This window comes from Pelobates fuscus, chromosome 5 (assembly GCF_036172605.1).
Source record: "Pelobates fuscus isolate aPelFus1 chromosome 5, aPelFus1.pri, whole genome shotgun sequence".
NCBI lineage: Eukaryota > Metazoa > Chordata > Amphibia > Anura > Pelobatidae > Pelobates > Pelobates fuscus.
In genome coordinates, this window is record NC_086321.1 from 284,498,681 (window position 1) to 284,517,474 (window position 18,794).

Consider the following 18,794-nt stretch of genomic DNA (forward strand, 5'->3'; position numbering starts at 1 on the left):
AGCCTACAGGAAGGGTCAGCAAGGAGCAGGAAGGTAAAGTAAGAAAAGGAGCAGAAAGGAGAAGGAACAGAAATGAGCAGGAAGGGACATCAAGGAGCAGCAAGGAGCTGGAAGGGACAGCAAGGAGCACAAAAAGGTAAAGTTGGAGAAGGAGCACAAAGGAACAAATGAGCAGGAAGGAGCAGCAAGGAGCAGGAAGGGGCAGCAAAGAGCAGGAAGGGGCAGCAACGAGCAGGAAGGGGCAGCAACGAGCAGGAAGGGGCAGCAACGAGCAGGAAGGGGCAGCAAAGAGCAGAAAGGGGCAGCAAAGAGCAGAAAGGGGCAGCAAAGAGCAGAAAGGGGCAGCAAAGAGCAGAAAGGGGCAGCAAAGAGCAGAAAGGGGCAGCAAAGAGCAGAAAGGGGCAGCAAAGAGCAGAAAGGGGCAGCAAAGAGCAGAAAGGGGCAGCAAAGAGCAGGAAGGGGCAGCAAAGAGCAGGAAGGGGCAGCAAAGAGCAGGAAGGGGCAGCAAGGAGCAGGAAGGGGCAGCAAGGAGCAGGAAGGGGCAGCAAGGAGCAGGAAGGGGCAGCAAGGAGCAGGAAGGGACAGAAGGAGCACAAAGCTAAAGTAGGAGAAGAAACAGAAATGAGCAGGAATGGACATCAAGCAGCAGAAAGGGTTAGCAATGAGCTGGAAGGGGCAGAAGGAGCACAAACGTAAAGTAGGAGAAGGAGCAGAAATTAGCAGGAAGGGTCTGCAAAGAGCAGGAGGGGTCTGCAAGAAGCACAAAGGTAAAGGGGCAGAAATAATCAAAAAGGAGCACAATGGTAAAGTAAGAGAAGGAGCAGAAAAGGGTAGCAAGGAGCACAAAGGTAAAGTAGGAGAAGGAGCAGAAAGGGTCTGCAAGAAGCAGAAAGGGGTCAGAATAAGAAATGAGCAGAAGGGGGCAAAATAAGCAGAAAGTAGCAGAAAGGTAAAGTAGCAGAAGGAGGAAAGGAGGAGAGAAGACAGTGTCCGAAGATAAATAAGACTGTGTCAAATGAAGAAGAAGAATAGGAGATTGGAGCAGGAAGGACAAGTGAAGTGAACCCTCCACTTTATTCTAGACACCACATCATAAGGCTTTGGTATCTGGGCCTGGCAGGGAAACTTTGGACCTTCTCATCTCCCCAGGTAAAAAAAAAGAAAATATATCAGTTTTAATGTGTTCACTTTTATTTACTAAGTGTCAGGAAGCACAGAGTGCCGCTGGGTAGGGGTGTCGCTGATTGTCTACAGCGGTCAGCTGGCACTCTAAGCCAATCAGTAGCTCCCCATTCATAAAAAAGTTAAAAAAAAATTATGAACCGGGAACTGGCGATTGGCTTAGAGCGTCAACTGACCACTCTAGCCAATCAGCGGCACCCATGCCTGACGTCAATCTGCACTTCCTGCACTCTGTTTCAGAAGCCGAATATCACTGAGTGACCTGTTATATCTGGAGTTGGAGGAAGCCTTTTGGGTTAAACTATTTGAGAGCGGTTTAACATCTTAAAGGAAAGAGAGCACCCAGGGGCTTTCTGGCATCATAGCATTTTCATTTAGATGAAGTTGTTATAGTGACCAGAATGTTTCTTTAATTTGCTTAAAGGAACACTATAGTGTCAGGAATACAAACATGTATTCCTGACACAATAGTTGTGAAAACGCTATTCATCCTGGCTTTATGTGATAATGACTATGCTCCTCCCCCTCATGACACTGTCAAAAAGGGGCCAAGCATGGATGGCATTACAATTATGCCCCCCCGGAAAAATTCCTGCGGACGCCCATGCTCTTGAGACTTGGAGTTTGCAGGTGTTATGTAAGAATATATATATATATATATATATATATATATATATATAAAAACAAAATATTTCCTGCACTCACGCTCCAGTATCCCTTAGTAGCCGGGTGCCAACCAAAGATAGCTTCAATATCCAAACAAATCCAAGTAAATGGCTGCACTCACGGATTAAAAGTCCAAAGTTTAATGAAAAAAAAAACGTTTTTTTTCATTAAACTTTGGACTTTTAATCCGTGAGTGCAGCCATTTACTTGGATTTGTTTTTATATATATATATGATGTAGAATTATTAAAAACCTTTATTAAACCTGTATTGAATTTTTGTACTAACTCCATTTTAACTTCATTACATGACAAGATTTCCTAACAGCATTTAGAATACTGAATAGAGAATGTATTTTCTACTAACACCGGAATTATCAAGTTCCTGTAATATGAAACAATGTATTTTATAGCTAGGCCATGAGAAAGCTGCACTAATGAAATGTTCTTTCATAAAAAAGACCCTGAACCTGACCCCGAGTCTGACATCACTAACTACCCAAAACGGTGCCAAGTACTCAAAATGGCTAGCTGCCAGATTCCCCCTCCCATCGAGAGAGCCTCGTGCTAAAGAGCAATGGCGACTGAATCTCGTCTCATCCTTGTCAGAAATTACGACATCCCATGATGGGAGGATGCCCCACTAGCCACTCAAATCCCTAAGCCAATTACTAATACAGATGGGAGGGCATTTAACTTACCACTTAATACATAGACCAATTGATGATGTTTATTTATTGTTATCTTGATATTCAATGATGATGTAATTTTGCTCTTATAAGGGTCTGCGAGCCCGCTTTTCAACCAGATGCCATTAAATTTTCTGAAGTTATTTTAACCTGAACTGCATGTGTCAGTGTGAATTTACTTCTGCGTATACGCAATTTAATCATCTCAGATTTGGACAGGAACAGATAGTCATTCAAACATATTTGTTTGCTTAAAATAATCTATATCATATATATATATATTAATAAGAGCCCAGGCCCAGATAGGCTAACGGCACGCTATTATGAACAATTTCAAAAAATTTTAGGACCACACCTTCTTAGGACATTGAATGGATCAACTTTAGACTCTACTCGCCCACCTCCAATGCTGAGAGCAGTGATCACAGTAATATATAAAACGGGGAAAGATCCGGAACTTTGCAGTAGTTACAGACCAATATCACTCAATTTGGATTGAAAAATATTTTCTAAATTAATAGCAAATAGGTTCAAACCCCTTATGTCTGGACTGATCCACCCTGATCAAGCGGGTTTTGTCCCTGGCCGTGAAGCAAGAGATAATACTAATAAGATCCTTAATATTATACATGGAGCTACAATAAATAAAAATCCCATAGCTTTAATGGCAATGGATGCTGAAAAAGCAGTTGGGCCTAAAATATGCAACTGGATACAGACATTATATAGCGGTCCTACAGCTTATATTTAAATTAATAGCGAATTATCGACCCCTCTTAATATTAATAACGGTACACGCCAGGGGTGTCCCCTGTCTCCTTTTTGGCTTGGCTCTTGAAACATTTCTTGAGGCTATATGAAGGAATCCACATATTAAAGGATATAGATATACACCGGGAGAAACAAAGGTTGCTGCTTTTACGGATTATGTGCTATTGATGATTTCAGAACCATTATGTACATTACCTTATGTTCAGAATGAACTAGAAATATTTGGAGCCTTATCAAATTTTAAAGTGAATACAGATAAGTGTGAAATATTGGGGGTTGGGATACACCTAACAACAAAAGAGCAAATACAGAAGGAATATAAATATAAGTGGACAGATACAGGTTCACCATGTTTAGGGATACACCTGACAGTACAACTTAAATAACTACTTACATTAAACTATGGAAGTTTGCTGGGGAAAATAGGCAGATCTTAAGAAATAGATGCCTTTTTTTCCCCATTGATGGGTAGAGTGTATATTATAAAAATGATGATACTACCTAAAGTCCTTTATTTATTTCAAACACTGCCTATTTTGGTGCCTATAGAGTTTAAGAAAATACGCTCTTTGTGTGTATCCTTTATTTGGAGTAACAGAACTCCACGGATGTCCTATACGTTTTAAAAATAAATGGGGGGGCTCTCTCCTGGACTATCTGTATTTTTCCCTATAGCATGTAATCTGTTGTTTCAGAATGGACAGGGTAATAATCTATTAAGAATTATAATAGGGGATGCAGATCCAAATATAACAAGATTATTGACGGATGAAATACCTCCGAAGAATCTCCCAATTAAAGTTTTTATTGAATAAATTAGTGATACCTTACTGGCACCCTAGAGAGAAAACACAATTAGAGTTTTGTTTTTTTCATGTGTAATACAAGTAACAATGAGAAGCCATACATTGTGTCCTTTTCAACAACAGCATCTGTAATATAGGAAAACTGTGCCGCTAAACTGTGCACTTCTAACAGTCGGTTTTACCCAGTGTACCAGCCTGGGTTCAGGCCTGCGTCTGTGGCCTTGTCAGGTTGTTAGGCTATCCGTTAATTGACCACTGCTGTTTTGTTGTTTGTGGTCGCCTCCCCTCCATATGTTCCCATCTGCCTCTCAGTCCTGTATGTTAGTCGTAACCGCTTTTTTTTTTTTGTTTTGTTTTTTTTGTTCTCCTCATGAGCCCTTAGTACGATTGTGTCGAATGTTTTACTGTTGTGTTTACGGTATGTAATCTATAATACTGGTGACCTTCACCAAGGTCTGTATTCAACGTCCCGTGGTTGTATAGCTACCCCTCGGTTATTTCATCGTTGTGGAGCCTACGGGCTGTGGCGGTTACGCTCTCTGGGCTCTTGTTGCCGGCAGTCGGTCTTTGTGCAGGACTAGTCGGTCTTAGGGGGTGTGTCCGGGTTTCTGCCTGTGCCACAGTCAGTTGGGTTGCTGGAGTGAGAGGCTGTGTGTTTGTGTCGGGTCAGGACAAGTTTCCACCCCCGATGCTACTCAGTTCTACAGCTGTGTCTCTCTATCTGTTGAGTGCGGGGTTCCGGTGTTATGTCTCCTAGTCTGTTACCCTTTCCCTGTTTTGGTGTAAGTGGTTAAAGGTTCGTGTGTCTGTTTGGGTTCAATCAACTGTTGTGTGCTTACCATCCGATCCAGGACAGATCGTTAGGGGGTCTAGGGGTACCCCTGAGCCTCTGATTTTGTTTATCTAATGTGGCCCTGTCCGTGTGAATAGATGGTCCTTCTACTGTCTGCGTTAGTCGTTGGGGAAACAGTCCGAGGTCCAGTCATGGGGGGTATGGGAGGGTAGGAGATGTCGACACTGGGGAAGGGGGCAGGTGGTGAGTTTAGGTTTGTGTGTTTCGGGCTTCTGAGGGCCCCTGGGGCACTAGAGGTTGCTAATCTGTTGGCTAGGTATGTTGCCCAGGGATACCAGGTCAGTGCACATTGCTCCTGTCTTCCATGGAGGTCTGCCGTTAGAGTTTCCATTGAGTGGATTTCTTCCACCTTTGTCACCCATTGCTGGAGGGTGGGCGCCCCCTTCTGTTTCCACATCGCCGGAATAAGGGACTTGGCTGCATTGAGCAGTGGTAGCGTTAGAACTTCTTATATGCCTTTATAGGAGTGGGGGTGTGGTAATATTGTTAGGGGGTCTAGGGGTACCCCTGAGCCTGTGATTTTGTTTATCTCCCTCCTGATCTTCTCACAGTACGTGGAGATTATGGGGCACGTCCACTATATGTGGAAATGTGTGCCGATGTCTGAGCCGCATCTCCAGCAAGTGTCTGGAGCGTTCTCGCGCATGCGGTGTAGAATGTCGGGTGTTCTGTACCAGCGAGTTAAAATTTTGTAGCTCAGTTCTTGGTACTTCGAACTGATAGAGCATTTATGTGTGAGGGTGAAGATCTTGTCCCATTCCTGTGCGGAAAGGGCCTCTCCCGAGTCTTTCTCCCAGTGATCCTTGAATCTGAGCACCACATCCCCATTAGTCTGGATCTTGAGCATGGCGTATAGGGTCGAGATACCCCTGTGAATGTGTGTTCGGTGTACGCACAGGAGTTCAAAGCTGGTGAGGGGTCTGAGCAGGTGCCCACGTCCCGGTAGGGATTGGAAGTATGTTTTTATTTGGTGGTATCGGAACTGTTCGAGTAGCGTTGGCGTTCTATCGGGGCAGAGGTCTCTGAGTGGTTTAAGTCCTTGTGTGCCGTACCATTGGTGTAGGTACATCCAATCTGCCTGTTGGAGGCCGGTTTGGTGGTTTTGGGATAGGGCGTCGGCAAGGTCCGGGTTGTGCGTGATGGGCGTTAGGGGGCTAGGAGAGGTGGTTGTGGCAAACCTAGCCACTTCTAGAACAATGGACGTTATATGTCAAAAGGTTGTCTGTATTTTCTGCTGTGTTGTATATGTACTTGGATGTATAGTATGTGCCATTGTAATTCGTATGCTAGCAGCCGTAAGCCACTAGCATTCATGTACTTCGTTTCACTAACAGCGACTATCCGGGCTGTTCGTGAAACGAATACGGGCCCCCCTGATAGACCACACATTAAGGGACGTGTGGCACTCGTTAACCGATTGCAACACTGTTGCAATCGGTAATTAAAGGCTCTCCTAGGTGGCCGTCGTTCGACTACCGACCATGCGGCGGTCGGCCATCTTGGATCCTTTGTCTCGTCAGCGGTGTTTGGTCGTCGAGTTCCTGGAACTGAAAACGGCTACTCGACGACACGAACACCGCTGGACTTCCAGAGCGGTCGGGAGTTCCGCCCGCATCACATTATGTTTCCCATCGGTGTTCGGTAGTTTTAAACCGGACTCGATGGTTAAGTCTTTTTCGTGCGCCGTTCGGTAGTTTTAGCTATCTGCCGACCGTCCATTTGTGAAAATAAGGTGAATAAAGAGAGAGTTATGTATTTTAAAGTAAAATGCCGGTTCTGCTGCACGGAGGGATAATCCACTTAACGGTGTATCCCAGTGGGAGTATCCCTCTCGTGCAGCAGTGCCTAATGGGAGAAATGTCCAGAATGTTAAGTCCCCCATGTAGTCCCCTACTGTATTACCCCTGCTAAGTCTGTCTGGAAACCCCTTGCATGGGGAATTGTATAAATATGGAAGCCTGTGAATAAAGACCTCAGTTGACTCCCAGAACAGTGTTTCGTCCGGTTACTGGGGGATTTGGCATATTGCCTTACTTTTCAGCGCTGACTGTGGATTTACCCGTAATACCAGCGGAGATCGTGGATTTTAATATTGCACTCCGTTACAATTGGTGGCAAGCGACGGGATCCAACCTTACAGCCGAAAAGCGCAATTCGTGCAATTTAAAACTGCCGAACAGGAAAAGGGAATGGCAAGTGGAATACAACAAAAGAACCGACTACCGAAGTGAATGGATACGGATTATTCTACACTAAAGCAGCAGACATTAAAGGAACTGCTAGAAGCCAGGGGTAAGATAGCCAGAAATAAACCCAAAGCTGTGCTGATTACCGAGCTGATGGAAGGAGACAGAGCTCGCAGCGCTACACCCCCAGCAGCCATGGAGGAGACCCTCTACCAGAGGGAAATGGGGACCAGGCTGGAATTTTACCCCAACCTGTACCACAGGACATGCTGTCCGTGGTGATGGCGGATGTGCAGGAGTACGTGATGGCACACAGTCCGCGGAATGCACCCTCCCGAGCAGAATCCATTTCTGATTCACTCAGCAAGCAGGTAAAACACAAAATCCCATACCATGCCTTTAAAATGTTTTGTGAGGAGAAGGATGAGATCGATGGGTATTTACAGGATTTTGAGAGACTGTGTGATTTACATGATTTGGAGCAGACGGTATGGGTCCCAGTACTGGCAGGCAAGCTAGCCGGGCGGGCAGCAGAAGCCTACCGTGCTGTACCCAGAGAGGACAGCAAGGATTACGCTAAAGTAAAAAGAGCGATATTAGAAAGATATGCCATTACCCCAGAGGCATACCGGCGCAAGTCTAGAGGCCTGCGCAAGCCGGAAAGAGATTCACATGCCGAATGGGCACACAAGCTGGATCAAGCATCGCAGGGGTGGATACAAGCCAGCCAAGCCACCACCATGGAGGAGTTGCGACAACTGATGCTGTTGGAGAAATTCTTTAACGGCTTGTACCCAGAGGCACAAGAATGGGTGAGAGACCGAAAACCTCTCACCCTAACTGAAGTAGCCCGATTAGCGGACCAACATTTTGATGCGAGGAGGCATCATGGGCTCCTACCTAAGACTTACTCTCGACCCACGGGGCAACCCAGTCCTCTACCGCCTACCGCTCCCACAGCAACAACTTTCCGTCCAGCTCAGGGGAATCCACCACCCCCCTCCCGATATAATGGACGGGCTAATATAAAATGCCACACCTGCAAGCAGTGGGGACATATGGCACGTGAGTGCACCCAAAACCGGAGCAGACAGGCCTGGAACCAAGTCCGACAGAACCTGGCACCAAGGGCTGCTGCCCACCATTACCAAATGGAGCCAGCCGCTCAAGAGGTGTTGAGCACTCAAGCCGAGGAACCCCTGGGAATCCTGCATCATCGCCAGCTAGTGACCCTGGAGGGGAAAGAAGTCCAGGGGCTCTGGGATTTGGGAGCTACTTTAACCCTGATAGCACCCCATTTGGTTCCTGATTCGGCACACACTGGCGGATCAGTGGCAGTACGAGTGGCAGGGGGAGCAGTGTACCGACTACCCACTGCCAAAATTCATTTGGATTGGGGTGCGGGGAAGGGCATGGTAGAGGTGGGCCTGATGCAGAACTTACCAGCGGATGTTGTGCTAGGGAATGACTTGGGTCAGATGACCTCTGCTTTTGTACCCCAGGCTCCACATTAGGAGGCCCATCCAGTGACCACCCGGCAGCAGGTGCGCACCACGGCTCCACCAGCACACACTGAGGCTCAGGTAAGAGACCATGACACCCCCTTGACACGTGTGACCTGGGATACCCCCACCCAATTTGAGGCGGAGGTGAAGTCCGACCCCACACTGCAGGTATACAGGGATAGAGTGAACACAGATCAGGCCGGGTTAGAGGGGGAGCGGTACACCTGGGAGAAAGGGCTATTATATCGTATAGCAGAAAGGGGAGTGGGGGGGTCAGTCACAGTGACAACCAAACAGTTGGTAGTACCCCAAAAGTATAGGCAGGAACTGCTTAGGATAGCTCATGACATTCCCCTGTCTGGGCATCTGGGAATGACACGCACCCGATACAGATTAGCCCACGCCTTTTTCTGGCCCGGGATCTCTAAAGATGTACGGCAATATTGTACCTCCTGTGACGTTTGCCAGCGAGTGGGCAAACGAGGTGACCGCCACAAAGCTAAATTATGCCCTCTGCCCATTATTGAAGAACCCTTTAGCAGGGTAGCAGTTGATTTAGTAGGGCCTCTACCCAAGCCCAGTCCCTCTCCCCAAGAGATAATATCTGATAGGGGCACCCAGTTCACCGCAGAGGTCACCCAACAACTTTGGAGGGTATGTGGCATTAAGCGGATAGTAAACTCTGCCTACCACCCCCAGTCCAATGGTTTATGTGAGAGGTTTAACGGTACCCTAAAGCAGACGCTCCGTACGTTTGGAGAGACTCAAAGACTGGGAGCGCTACCTACCCCATCTGCTTTTCGCCTATAGAGAGGTACCCCAAGAGTCGACAGGTTTTTCCCCCTTCAAATTGCTATTTGGGAGAAGGGTGTGGGGGCCGTTAAACCTCATTAGAGAACATTGGGAGGGAGAGAGTAGCCCAGAGGGTAACCCCATCGTATCTTACGTGCTGGAGTTCAGGGACCGACTGGAGGCATTAACCCAGGCCGTGATGTGGGCCCTCAAAACGTTGCAGCCGTATTTGTATGGACAACCTTTTTCGCTGCTCACAGATCACAACCCGTTGGTGTGGCTGTACCGTGTGGCTGGAGACAATGCCCGGCTGCTGCGCTGGAGTTTGGCACTGCAGCAGTTTGACTTTACAATCCACTACCGCCCAGGGAAGCAAAACGGTACCGCCGACGGGTTATCTAGACAAACTGAACTTGAAAAGTGATCTGTGAGTACTTCCCCGGACACCCACAAGCCGATCCGTTGGGATCAGACTGTGTATGCCGGCTTGGTTCTAGGGAGCATTGTGGCAAACCTAGCCACTTCTAGAACACTGGACGTTATATGTCAAAAGGTTGTCTGTATTTTCTGCTGTGTTGTATATGTACTTGGAAGTATAGTATGTGCCATTGTAATTCGTATGCTAGCAGCCGTAAGCCACTAGCATTCATGTACTTCGTTTTACGAACAGCGACTATCCGGGCTGTTCGTGAAACGAATACGGGCCCCCCTGATAGACCACACATTAAGGGACGTGTGGCGCTCGTTAACCGATTGCAACACTGTTGCAATCGGTAATTAAAGGCTCTCCCATGGTCGTTCGACTACCGACCATGCGGCGGTCGGCCATCTTGGATCCTTTGTCTCGTCAGCGGTGTTTGGTCGTCGAGTGCCTGGAACTGAAAACGGCTACTCGACGACACGAACACCGCTGGACTTCCAGAGCGGTCGGGAGTTCCGCCCGCATCACATTATGTTTCCCATCGGTGTTCGGTAGTTTTAAACCGGACTCGATGGTTAAGTCTTTTTCGTGCGCCGTTTGGTAGTTTTAGCTGGGATCTGAGCGGTATTCTCACGAAATATAACCCCAGACCCCAGCTATCTGCCAACCGTCCATTCGTGCAAATAAGATGAATAAAGAGAGAGCTATGTATTTTAAAGTAAAATGCCGGTTCTGCTGCACGGAGGGATAATCCACTTAACGGTGTATCCCAGTGGGAGTATCCCTCTCGTGCAGCAGTGCCTAATGGGAGAAATGTCCAGAATGTTAAGTCCCCCATGTAGTCCCCTACCGTATTACCCCTGCTAAGTCTGTCTGGAAACCCCTTGCATGGGGAATTGTATAAATATGGAAGCCTGTGAATAAAGACCTCAGTTGACTCCCAGAACTGTGTTTCGTCCGGTTACTGGGGGATTTGGGATATTGCCTTACTTTTCAGCGCTGATTGTGGATTTACCTGTAATACCAGCGGAGATCGTGGATTTTAATATTGCACTCCGTTACAGTGCTAAGCTGCAGTCGGTAACGTGCAGCTATCCACACTCTAAGCGTGGCATCGATCAGGGGATTTTTGGTGTGTAGGTCTGCATACGTGGCGGTGTGTAACCACAGTCTGGAGGGTATTTTTCTGTCTGTTCTAGTTCCAAAGTCACCCATTGTTTTAAAGGGTGTTGTACGTGCCAGTCTGTTAGTCTATGCAGGTGTGTGGCGGGGGAGTACGTCTCTATGGAGGGCAATCCCGTGCCTCCCATCTGTTTCGGCAGTTCTAGGGTGGATTTTTTTGTGCGGGTAGGGCGGACGTTCCAAACGAATCGGCGAATGGCGGTCGTTATGGAGCCGAAGAAGGCTCTGGGCACAGTGATCGGCACTGTCTGGAATAGATAAAGTATCCTGGGCAGCACGTTCATTTTAACCACATCGATACGCCCAAACCAGGAGACGTAGTATGGGGGCCATTTCTTAAGGTCTGCCTGCAGCGATTGTAGTAGCGGGTGATAGTTATGGTGGTATAGTTGAGACGAGTCCTTGGGCAACCATATACCCAAGTATTTCAGTTTGGTGTTGCACCATTTGAATCGGTACTGGGCGTAGAGGTATGTTGGGGGATCTTTATGGGACGGGAGATGGAGGGCCTCGGAGTTATCAGTGTTGAGTTTAAGGTTAGAAATCGCTCCAAACTCTCGAAAAGACGCGAGGTTAGGCAACGAGAGCAGCGGCTGAGTAAGAAAGAACAGCATGTCATCCACATATGCGGCTTCTCTGTACTCATGACGACCAGTGCGAAATCAAGTGATTCCCCCATTCCGTCTGACCGCCCCCAGGAACAGTTCCAGGGAGAGGGCAAACAGGAGGGGGGATAGTGGGCATCCCTGGCGGTTGCCATTCCGGATCGGGAAAAGGGCAGACAGTGCCCCATTAATGCAGGTCCTTGCCGTGGGACTCGTGTACAGGGAGAGCACCCATGACAGCATGTGTGGGCCGAATCCCATGTGTACGAGTGTGCTCTCCAGATACGACCAGTCCACCCAGTCGAAAGCCTTTTCGGCATCAGTTGACAGTAGCAGAAGTTCCTTACGACGCGTCCGCGCTATGTGTAGGATGTTCAGTGCTTTGATCGGGATATCCCTCCCTTCCCTACCTGGGATAAACCCAACCTGGTCTGAGTGTACCAGGTGGGGGAGGTGTTTCGCGACTCTCAGGGCAATGGTTTTTGCAAATAGCTTCAGGTCCGCGTTTAGTAATGATATGGGGCAGTAACTCGCACAGTTCGTCGGGATCCTTGCCCTCCTTAGGTATCACCGTGACTATGGCTGCCAATGTGTCTGTGGGGAAACGGCCCCGCTCCAGTATGGAGTTGAGACCTCGCAAGAGGTTCGGTAACAAAAAGTCTCGGAACGTGCGCAAGTATATCAAAGGGAGGCCATCTGGTCCTGGGTCTTTGTGGGTTTTGGAGAGTTTTAGGGCCGCTGCTAGTTCCTCTATTAAAAGGGGTTGTTCCAGGTCTTCCCGCATTTCGGCGGTTAACTTCTTGTCATGACGTTCAAGCCTCTTACGTTGTTAGTCCACAGGGTAAGCGGCGCCGGCTCGTATTTGGAGCCCATCTCCGTCTGCACTTGGAGTGGGGAGTGGGTATGACAATGAATCACAGGGTTAGAGTGGTGCGGTCAGGTCGATGTCAGGGGTAGGAGTGTCGGTCTGAAAAGAAGGTAACTATGACTCGCTTTGGAGTCAGTCGCCCACTGGTGTCAAGTCCCCTCTGGGTGTGTCACCGGAGTAGCCTCCGAGTATTTATACAGTGTTAGTCCGTCACTTGGGGTATGTGGGTCGTCCGGTCTGGAGCAAACGGTCGTATGTATCGCTCTGCTCGCACGGCACCCAGCCCACTAGTCCTGTCTATCAGAAATTTTCCCATCGGTATGGGGATGTTTTATGAGAATGCCTCCCAGTGTCTGTCGATTTGCCTCGTGGGCCCATGGGTCTCCGGGGTCTTTTTAGTGTGAGTCTGGTTGGATGTCTGGCCCCATGGCTCCTTCAAGGACCTGGTCCCACCTAGGGCCCCCTCTCCGGCCGAACCACTCCGGTCCAGAGTACGTTGATGAGTTTCCCTCCCTCATGTGTATGCGTGTGTGTATACATGTGTAGTGAGAAACTTGTAAACATCGTTAACATTATAAACATTACAGACCAATCCGCATTATTAAACTTACCCTTCTTCCCTCCCCCAGAGATCGAACCCCCCTCCCCCCCCCCCCCCCCCGGGTCTCCGCCGGGCGATGTGTTGGCCTATATTGCCAGTGAGCTTGCTAACCCCTCCGGGACTGGGAGAGGTCCGGTCCGTGGGTCCCCTTGGGTGTGTACCTTACAATCCAGTCCCTGGCAGGGGGATCATCCCGGGCAGTTGGTATCCGCTAAAGACAATTAGAGTTTTTATGTGGTCTAGGAATAGTGAAAAAAATTTATTTATCGAGCATCTATAGCATAATACAAAGAGGCGCTACAGATGGGCTAATACCTTCTTTTCAACAGAAGTGGATGCAAGGTCTGAACACACAAATGAATAAGGAGGATTGGTCATATGTATATAAAATGGGGATGTGCTCACAAGTTAGCAACTCAAGATTTTTTTTTAAATTTTTTTTTTTTTTTTTAAAAGAGGTACTAGATGGTATAGGACTCCGACACGATTACATAAACACTGCCCAACTGTTAGTGAACACTGCTGGAGATGTGAAGATAATAGGGGAGACATGGAACATATCTGGTGGGAATGTAATTATATTAAAGTTTATAGGCAACAAGTTCTTGGGGAAATATATTAGATCCTACCAACACTTAAACGATTAACCCCCTCTAAGATATTGCTGGGATAGCCAGCCTATTTTAACGGAAAATATGAACAGATATTGTTGAACTTTCTGCTGAATGAAGCTAATGCAATGATTCCAGTCTTTTGGGGGTAAAGCCATAGTACCAACCAAGGAACAATGGATACAGAGAGTTGAAAAGATGAGGGAAATGGAGGAAATCCACTTGGCAGCGCAGGGGAAAAGAGATTACTATTTAAGATATGGGAGCCGTGGTTGGCTCAGTGGAAGGATTATGATTAGATAGCTAATAGGAGACTTTTTGATAATGGAGATTAACAATTACCCGAAAAGCCAATTCTGATGTTAAAAAAAAAAAAAGAAAGAAAAAGATTATATCTACCCCATTGTGTTTGCAAACTAAATTGCAGCTGTATACTGTATTGTAATCCTTATGTGTCAACGGGCAGGGTTTTGGCAGGTGTGATTCTTGGACAAAGGCTATACCGGTTTTCAGCCTCTTAAAGGGACACTATACTGTTAGGAATACAAATGTGTATTCCTGACACTATACGTCTAAAAAGTTGATTTACTCACATTTATACCAGTGCCGCAAGGGCCCTGTTGTGGCTGGCGTTGCCCGTGCTCTATCCCCTTGGCTGAGATCATCACTCTAGATGATCTCAGCCAATCCAATTGGGAGGCTTTCGGACATGTGTTCCAAAACGCTGCTCTGCGTCTATCAGCATCTCATCTCTATGGGGTACATTCATCACCTCCAGGCAGAGCATAAATACGCTGAACCCAGCAGGCACCTCTAGTGACCGTCTGAGTGACTGCCACTGGAGGTGTACCTAGGCAGTAATGTACATTAAAATGCTTTCAAGGACAGGCTCTATACATCAAAATAACTACATTAAGCTGCAGCTATTTTAACTATAATATATAGTCAGAGTGTCCCTTTAAGTTCTTTAAACAGTAGATGTCTCTTTCTGGGGGGAAATGAGGCCCCTTAACATTTAGGGAAACTATTTTTAAAGCCATGGAGCCCACTGTATGTGAAATCTAATAACTGGTGCTGGTTTGGGTATTTTTGGGGATGTTCCGAGAAAGAGACTAACACCACCAGCGTATTTACCATCATGGTGACTTAGGGGATGGGGAAAGGAGAAACTAATAAAAATAAAGTTTTTACAAGTGAAACAGCGTTGCCTCACCTGTCGCTGGGCCTTAGGGGGTGTGAACGATCCCCCATGGCACATTCTAGTCGCCACACAGAGGATGGGTGACTAGCCCAGCCCCAATGCATAAATAACGTAAGGTTGTCTTTGCCTGCAATACAACCAATTTTTGTACATAAAACACATTCAAATCATTGATGAGATAAGAAGCACTAACTAGGTGACATTACAGAACAAGTAACACTTCGTTTAAACAGAAAACATTATTTGCAGCAGTAGTTTTCGCTTCACCTGGATGGCATATTGCGTCCTAGGTAACACGTAAGCGCCTTTCTGCCATCATAACCTGATTGCTATTGTCCTGTTTTATTGGGGTGTCCCTCTACCACACCCATCCTCAGCTTCATAAAACTGATCATATGTTCTCCTCATATTAAAATGTGTTAATATTCTTGCTTCACCTCGTTGGCTAGCTTTCCATTATTCTTGTTGGTTTCCCCCCTCCTTTTTAATTTTTTTGTGGGAGTGAACTAATACAAATACTAATGACAACCTGTGTGTGTAGGGTCACATTGTGAGTAGATGGCTAAAGTTCTACTCTCCCCCCTGCACCCATGGCCTATTCACTATTTCCCATCAATTTTCAAAATATTGCAGCTATAGTGAATCGACCAAACAATTAAATTGTATAAAACTTATTTAGAGTAACTGAGTAACAGTCCTATTATGGCCCACCAGTAGGATAATTATAGGAGACACTTTAGGCACCAAAACAACTTTAGCTTTATGAAGCAGTGTTGGTGAATAGATCATGCCCCTTCAGTCTCACTGCTTAATTCTCTGGCAGTTAGGAGTTTATTAACTTTGCTAATATAGCCCTAGTCACACCTCCCTGCATTTGACTTGCACAGCCTTCCTAAACACTTATGAAAAGTAACCTAGATATTGTGGGTTCCTATACTGCACAGTCTGTCTAATCTAGAATGTCGTATCTCCTGCTCTATTAATAACATCCTAGACCCTGCAGGAGCCTCCTGCAAGTGATTAAAGTTAAATTTACAGAATTAGGAGATAAAAAGTCTTAAGTTAAGTTCTGATTGAAAATGAAACCATTTTTTTCATGCAGGCTATGTCTGTCATAGCCAGGGGATAAACATAAACAGAAGTTATTTAACTCCTAAATGGCAGAGAATTGAGCAGTGAGACTACAGGGGAATGCTCTATACTTAACGTGCCTTTGCTTGGCACTCAAGGCTGCCAGAGCCAAACAGTCACTGGCCTATCAGGAGTCCCAGTGGTACTTCAGATATCTGATAGTGCAACCCAAGCGGTGATTGCAGGTGGCGAGGAACAATCCCCAATTTACGCATTGCAGAACTTAGAGGAAGTGATTGCAGATCACATCCTCCCAGTACTTGTGAATGGAAATCCAAACTGTAGTAGAGTAGCCCGCAATAGCTATCACAGCTTACCTGGTTGATGAACAACTTTTTCTACTGATTTCTGCGCAACCTCTTCCTCTTCTATAAAAAATCCTCCTCCGGAGTCAATCACCTTTGCAGGAATCTTTACACAGGCAGTCTCTATGAAGAAAAAGCAGCATATTTTCTTTGAATGAAATCTTAAATTTCTCAATGCCGAAGAAAAAAAACATGTTAAATTCTTACATTTCTGTAGAGATTTTGTAAAGCTCAACTGAAAATATATCATGTACAACTATTTCTTATTTGAAACAAGATCCATAAATTAAAAGCAAGCATATATGAATGTGATTACATTAACGCTAATACAAATAGTTACCGCCACTAATAGGGTATGGTCTGCTGGCCAGCCGGGCCTGTCTCAGCATCAAAGCCCTCTGTCGATTCCGCTCTATCTTTGCACGGACAGCTGCAGGAAGTATTTTTTGCTCCTCCTTGGGAGCATCTGACACTGGCTCTGATTCCATCTTTAATACGACCAAGCAACAGAGGAAGCAGGATCACAAAAGTTGCTTTAAAAAAAAAAAAAAAAAAGGGAACAATATAGGTATATTGCCAACAAACAGCACAGAATTTATTAATGGGCATATTAAAGCGAGCTTACAAGCACAAGAAAGTGACAGAATATGGGAGAGGTTTATTAAAGGTGACGTGGCAGCTCTCTTGTCAATTTTCTGGTGAATTAGTACCGATTTATTCTACTGTGTGGCAGATTTGTATACTTTGTGTCCCTTTCACAATTTTTCTAATATAATTTTCTGATTTAAAAAAGGCACATAACTGCAACTTTTTTCCCCGTCAGTGTTTCAATGTAGTGGAATCACTTTCCAAAGGGAAGTCAACATGTATAAAAGGTTACAGTATGAGATGTATACATAATGTGGCGCATTGGAAAAAACAGACATAGATCTGAAATCAGTTACACCAATTTTTATACGTCATCGGTTGCAGCAACAAGGTATTACACGCACTAAAAGTATAAAAGAAATGACTGTGTGTAGAACAGTGGAGACCAAAAGAGGTTAATTGAACTAGTTTTGTGGAAACTCCAATCATCACATAGGATGAGGGTACCGCTTTATAAACAGATAGCATCCATGCAGCGGATACATCTTGGATAAAATGGACACTGCAAAGGATGATGTAAAACAGTGTCCGAACCAGGGAGCCGTATTATCATTGCTGCAACTCTACGCCACTCAGATCTGACAAGCTACTTCACTAAAGTGGGAATTGCTGTGAATTCCAAGTGAGAACATAGCTTAATTCGACTGCTTTGCCCTAAAATGGGAAACTCCCTTTGAATTCACAACAATTCAAACTTTATAAATTACCCCTTGAATAGTGGGAGCTGGGAAATTTTGTAGCACATTCTTTACAATAATTAAAAACATGTTATGAGGCTTAGACCTTTTAATAGAAAAACAAACAAATATAGACATGCACACAAATACACATCCCTGACCTCCTCAGCTTTATAATACACAGATCCTGACGTTACTAGAGCTGGGTGTCATTGGAAGTGATAATACACACTTGGCTAATATTTGGGAAATATAAGGTCTTTAAGCAGTGCTCTCAGTGTGTGACACTATACACTGATATAGCGCACACACATTAGAGCAGCGGGTGTAGCAATGTGCTGGGTCACTGTAATAGAGGATGCAATACTGTAATAAGGGGTTCACACACACTCAGTGGGTATTAACATACACGGTGATAATATGTCCGCACAATCCTGTGGTTTCAGGCGGCCGCCGCCTCCTCCCAGTCTGGATGCCCCGTGACCCCCTGGCCCGGACCCTCACACAGGGAGCCCCACTAGCCCATAGACATCAGCAGTCAGCCAGTGTTTGGAATCACACTCAGCGAAGGGCCTCTCTGCTCGCAGGGCTGCCCTGAGCAATGCCTGACTGCAATGGGTTCACTTAACCCTCTCCATAAATTCTGCAGCAACAGCAGATATTCCAATCCAGGTTTATTACAAACGAGAATCACACAGGGACAATTTCCAGGGGCGTCAGAGCAATGTGTGCGCGTCCTCTGTTTAACAGGCAATGCGGAAACAGCTTACCGGAACTGCTACAAAGGCTGCAAGAAAAACACCTTATAGAATGCTCCACCTCCACTGCCAACCAACCTCACCTTACACAATACCAACCAGCTCCTCCTCCACTGCCAACCAACCTCACCTTATACAATACCAACCAGCTCCTCCTCTACTGCCTGCCAACCAACCTCACCTTACACAATACCAACCAGCTCCTCCTCCACTGCCAACCAACCTCACCTTATACAATACCAACCAGCTCCTCCTCCACTGCCAACCAACCTCACCTTACACAAAACCAACCTGCTCCTCCTGCGCTGCCAACCAACCTCACCTTACACAATACCAAT

The 18,794-nt window shown here is 46.2% G+C and overlaps 1 protein-coding gene across 1 annotated transcript in view; it reads right to left on the reverse strand.

Annotated features, from left to right (window-relative positions):
- XPA (XPA, DNA damage recognition and repair factor) overlaps positions 1–18,286 on the reverse strand; it is a 41,332-nt gene extending 23,046 nt beyond the window's left edge. The window contains exons 1-3 of the mRNA XM_063457301.1: positions 18,108–18,286; positions 16,714–16,906; positions 16,386–16,496 (exon numbers count right to left, since the gene is read on the reverse strand). Coding sequence (XP_063313371.1) covers positions 16,386–16,496; positions 16,714–16,861 — 259 coding nt within the window. The 5' untranslated portion in view covers positions 16,862–16,906; positions 18,108–18,286. The remainder of the gene's footprint in view (positions 1–16,385; positions 16,497–16,713; positions 16,907–18,107) is intronic.
- Positions 18,287–18,794: the final 508 nt, after the last annotated feature.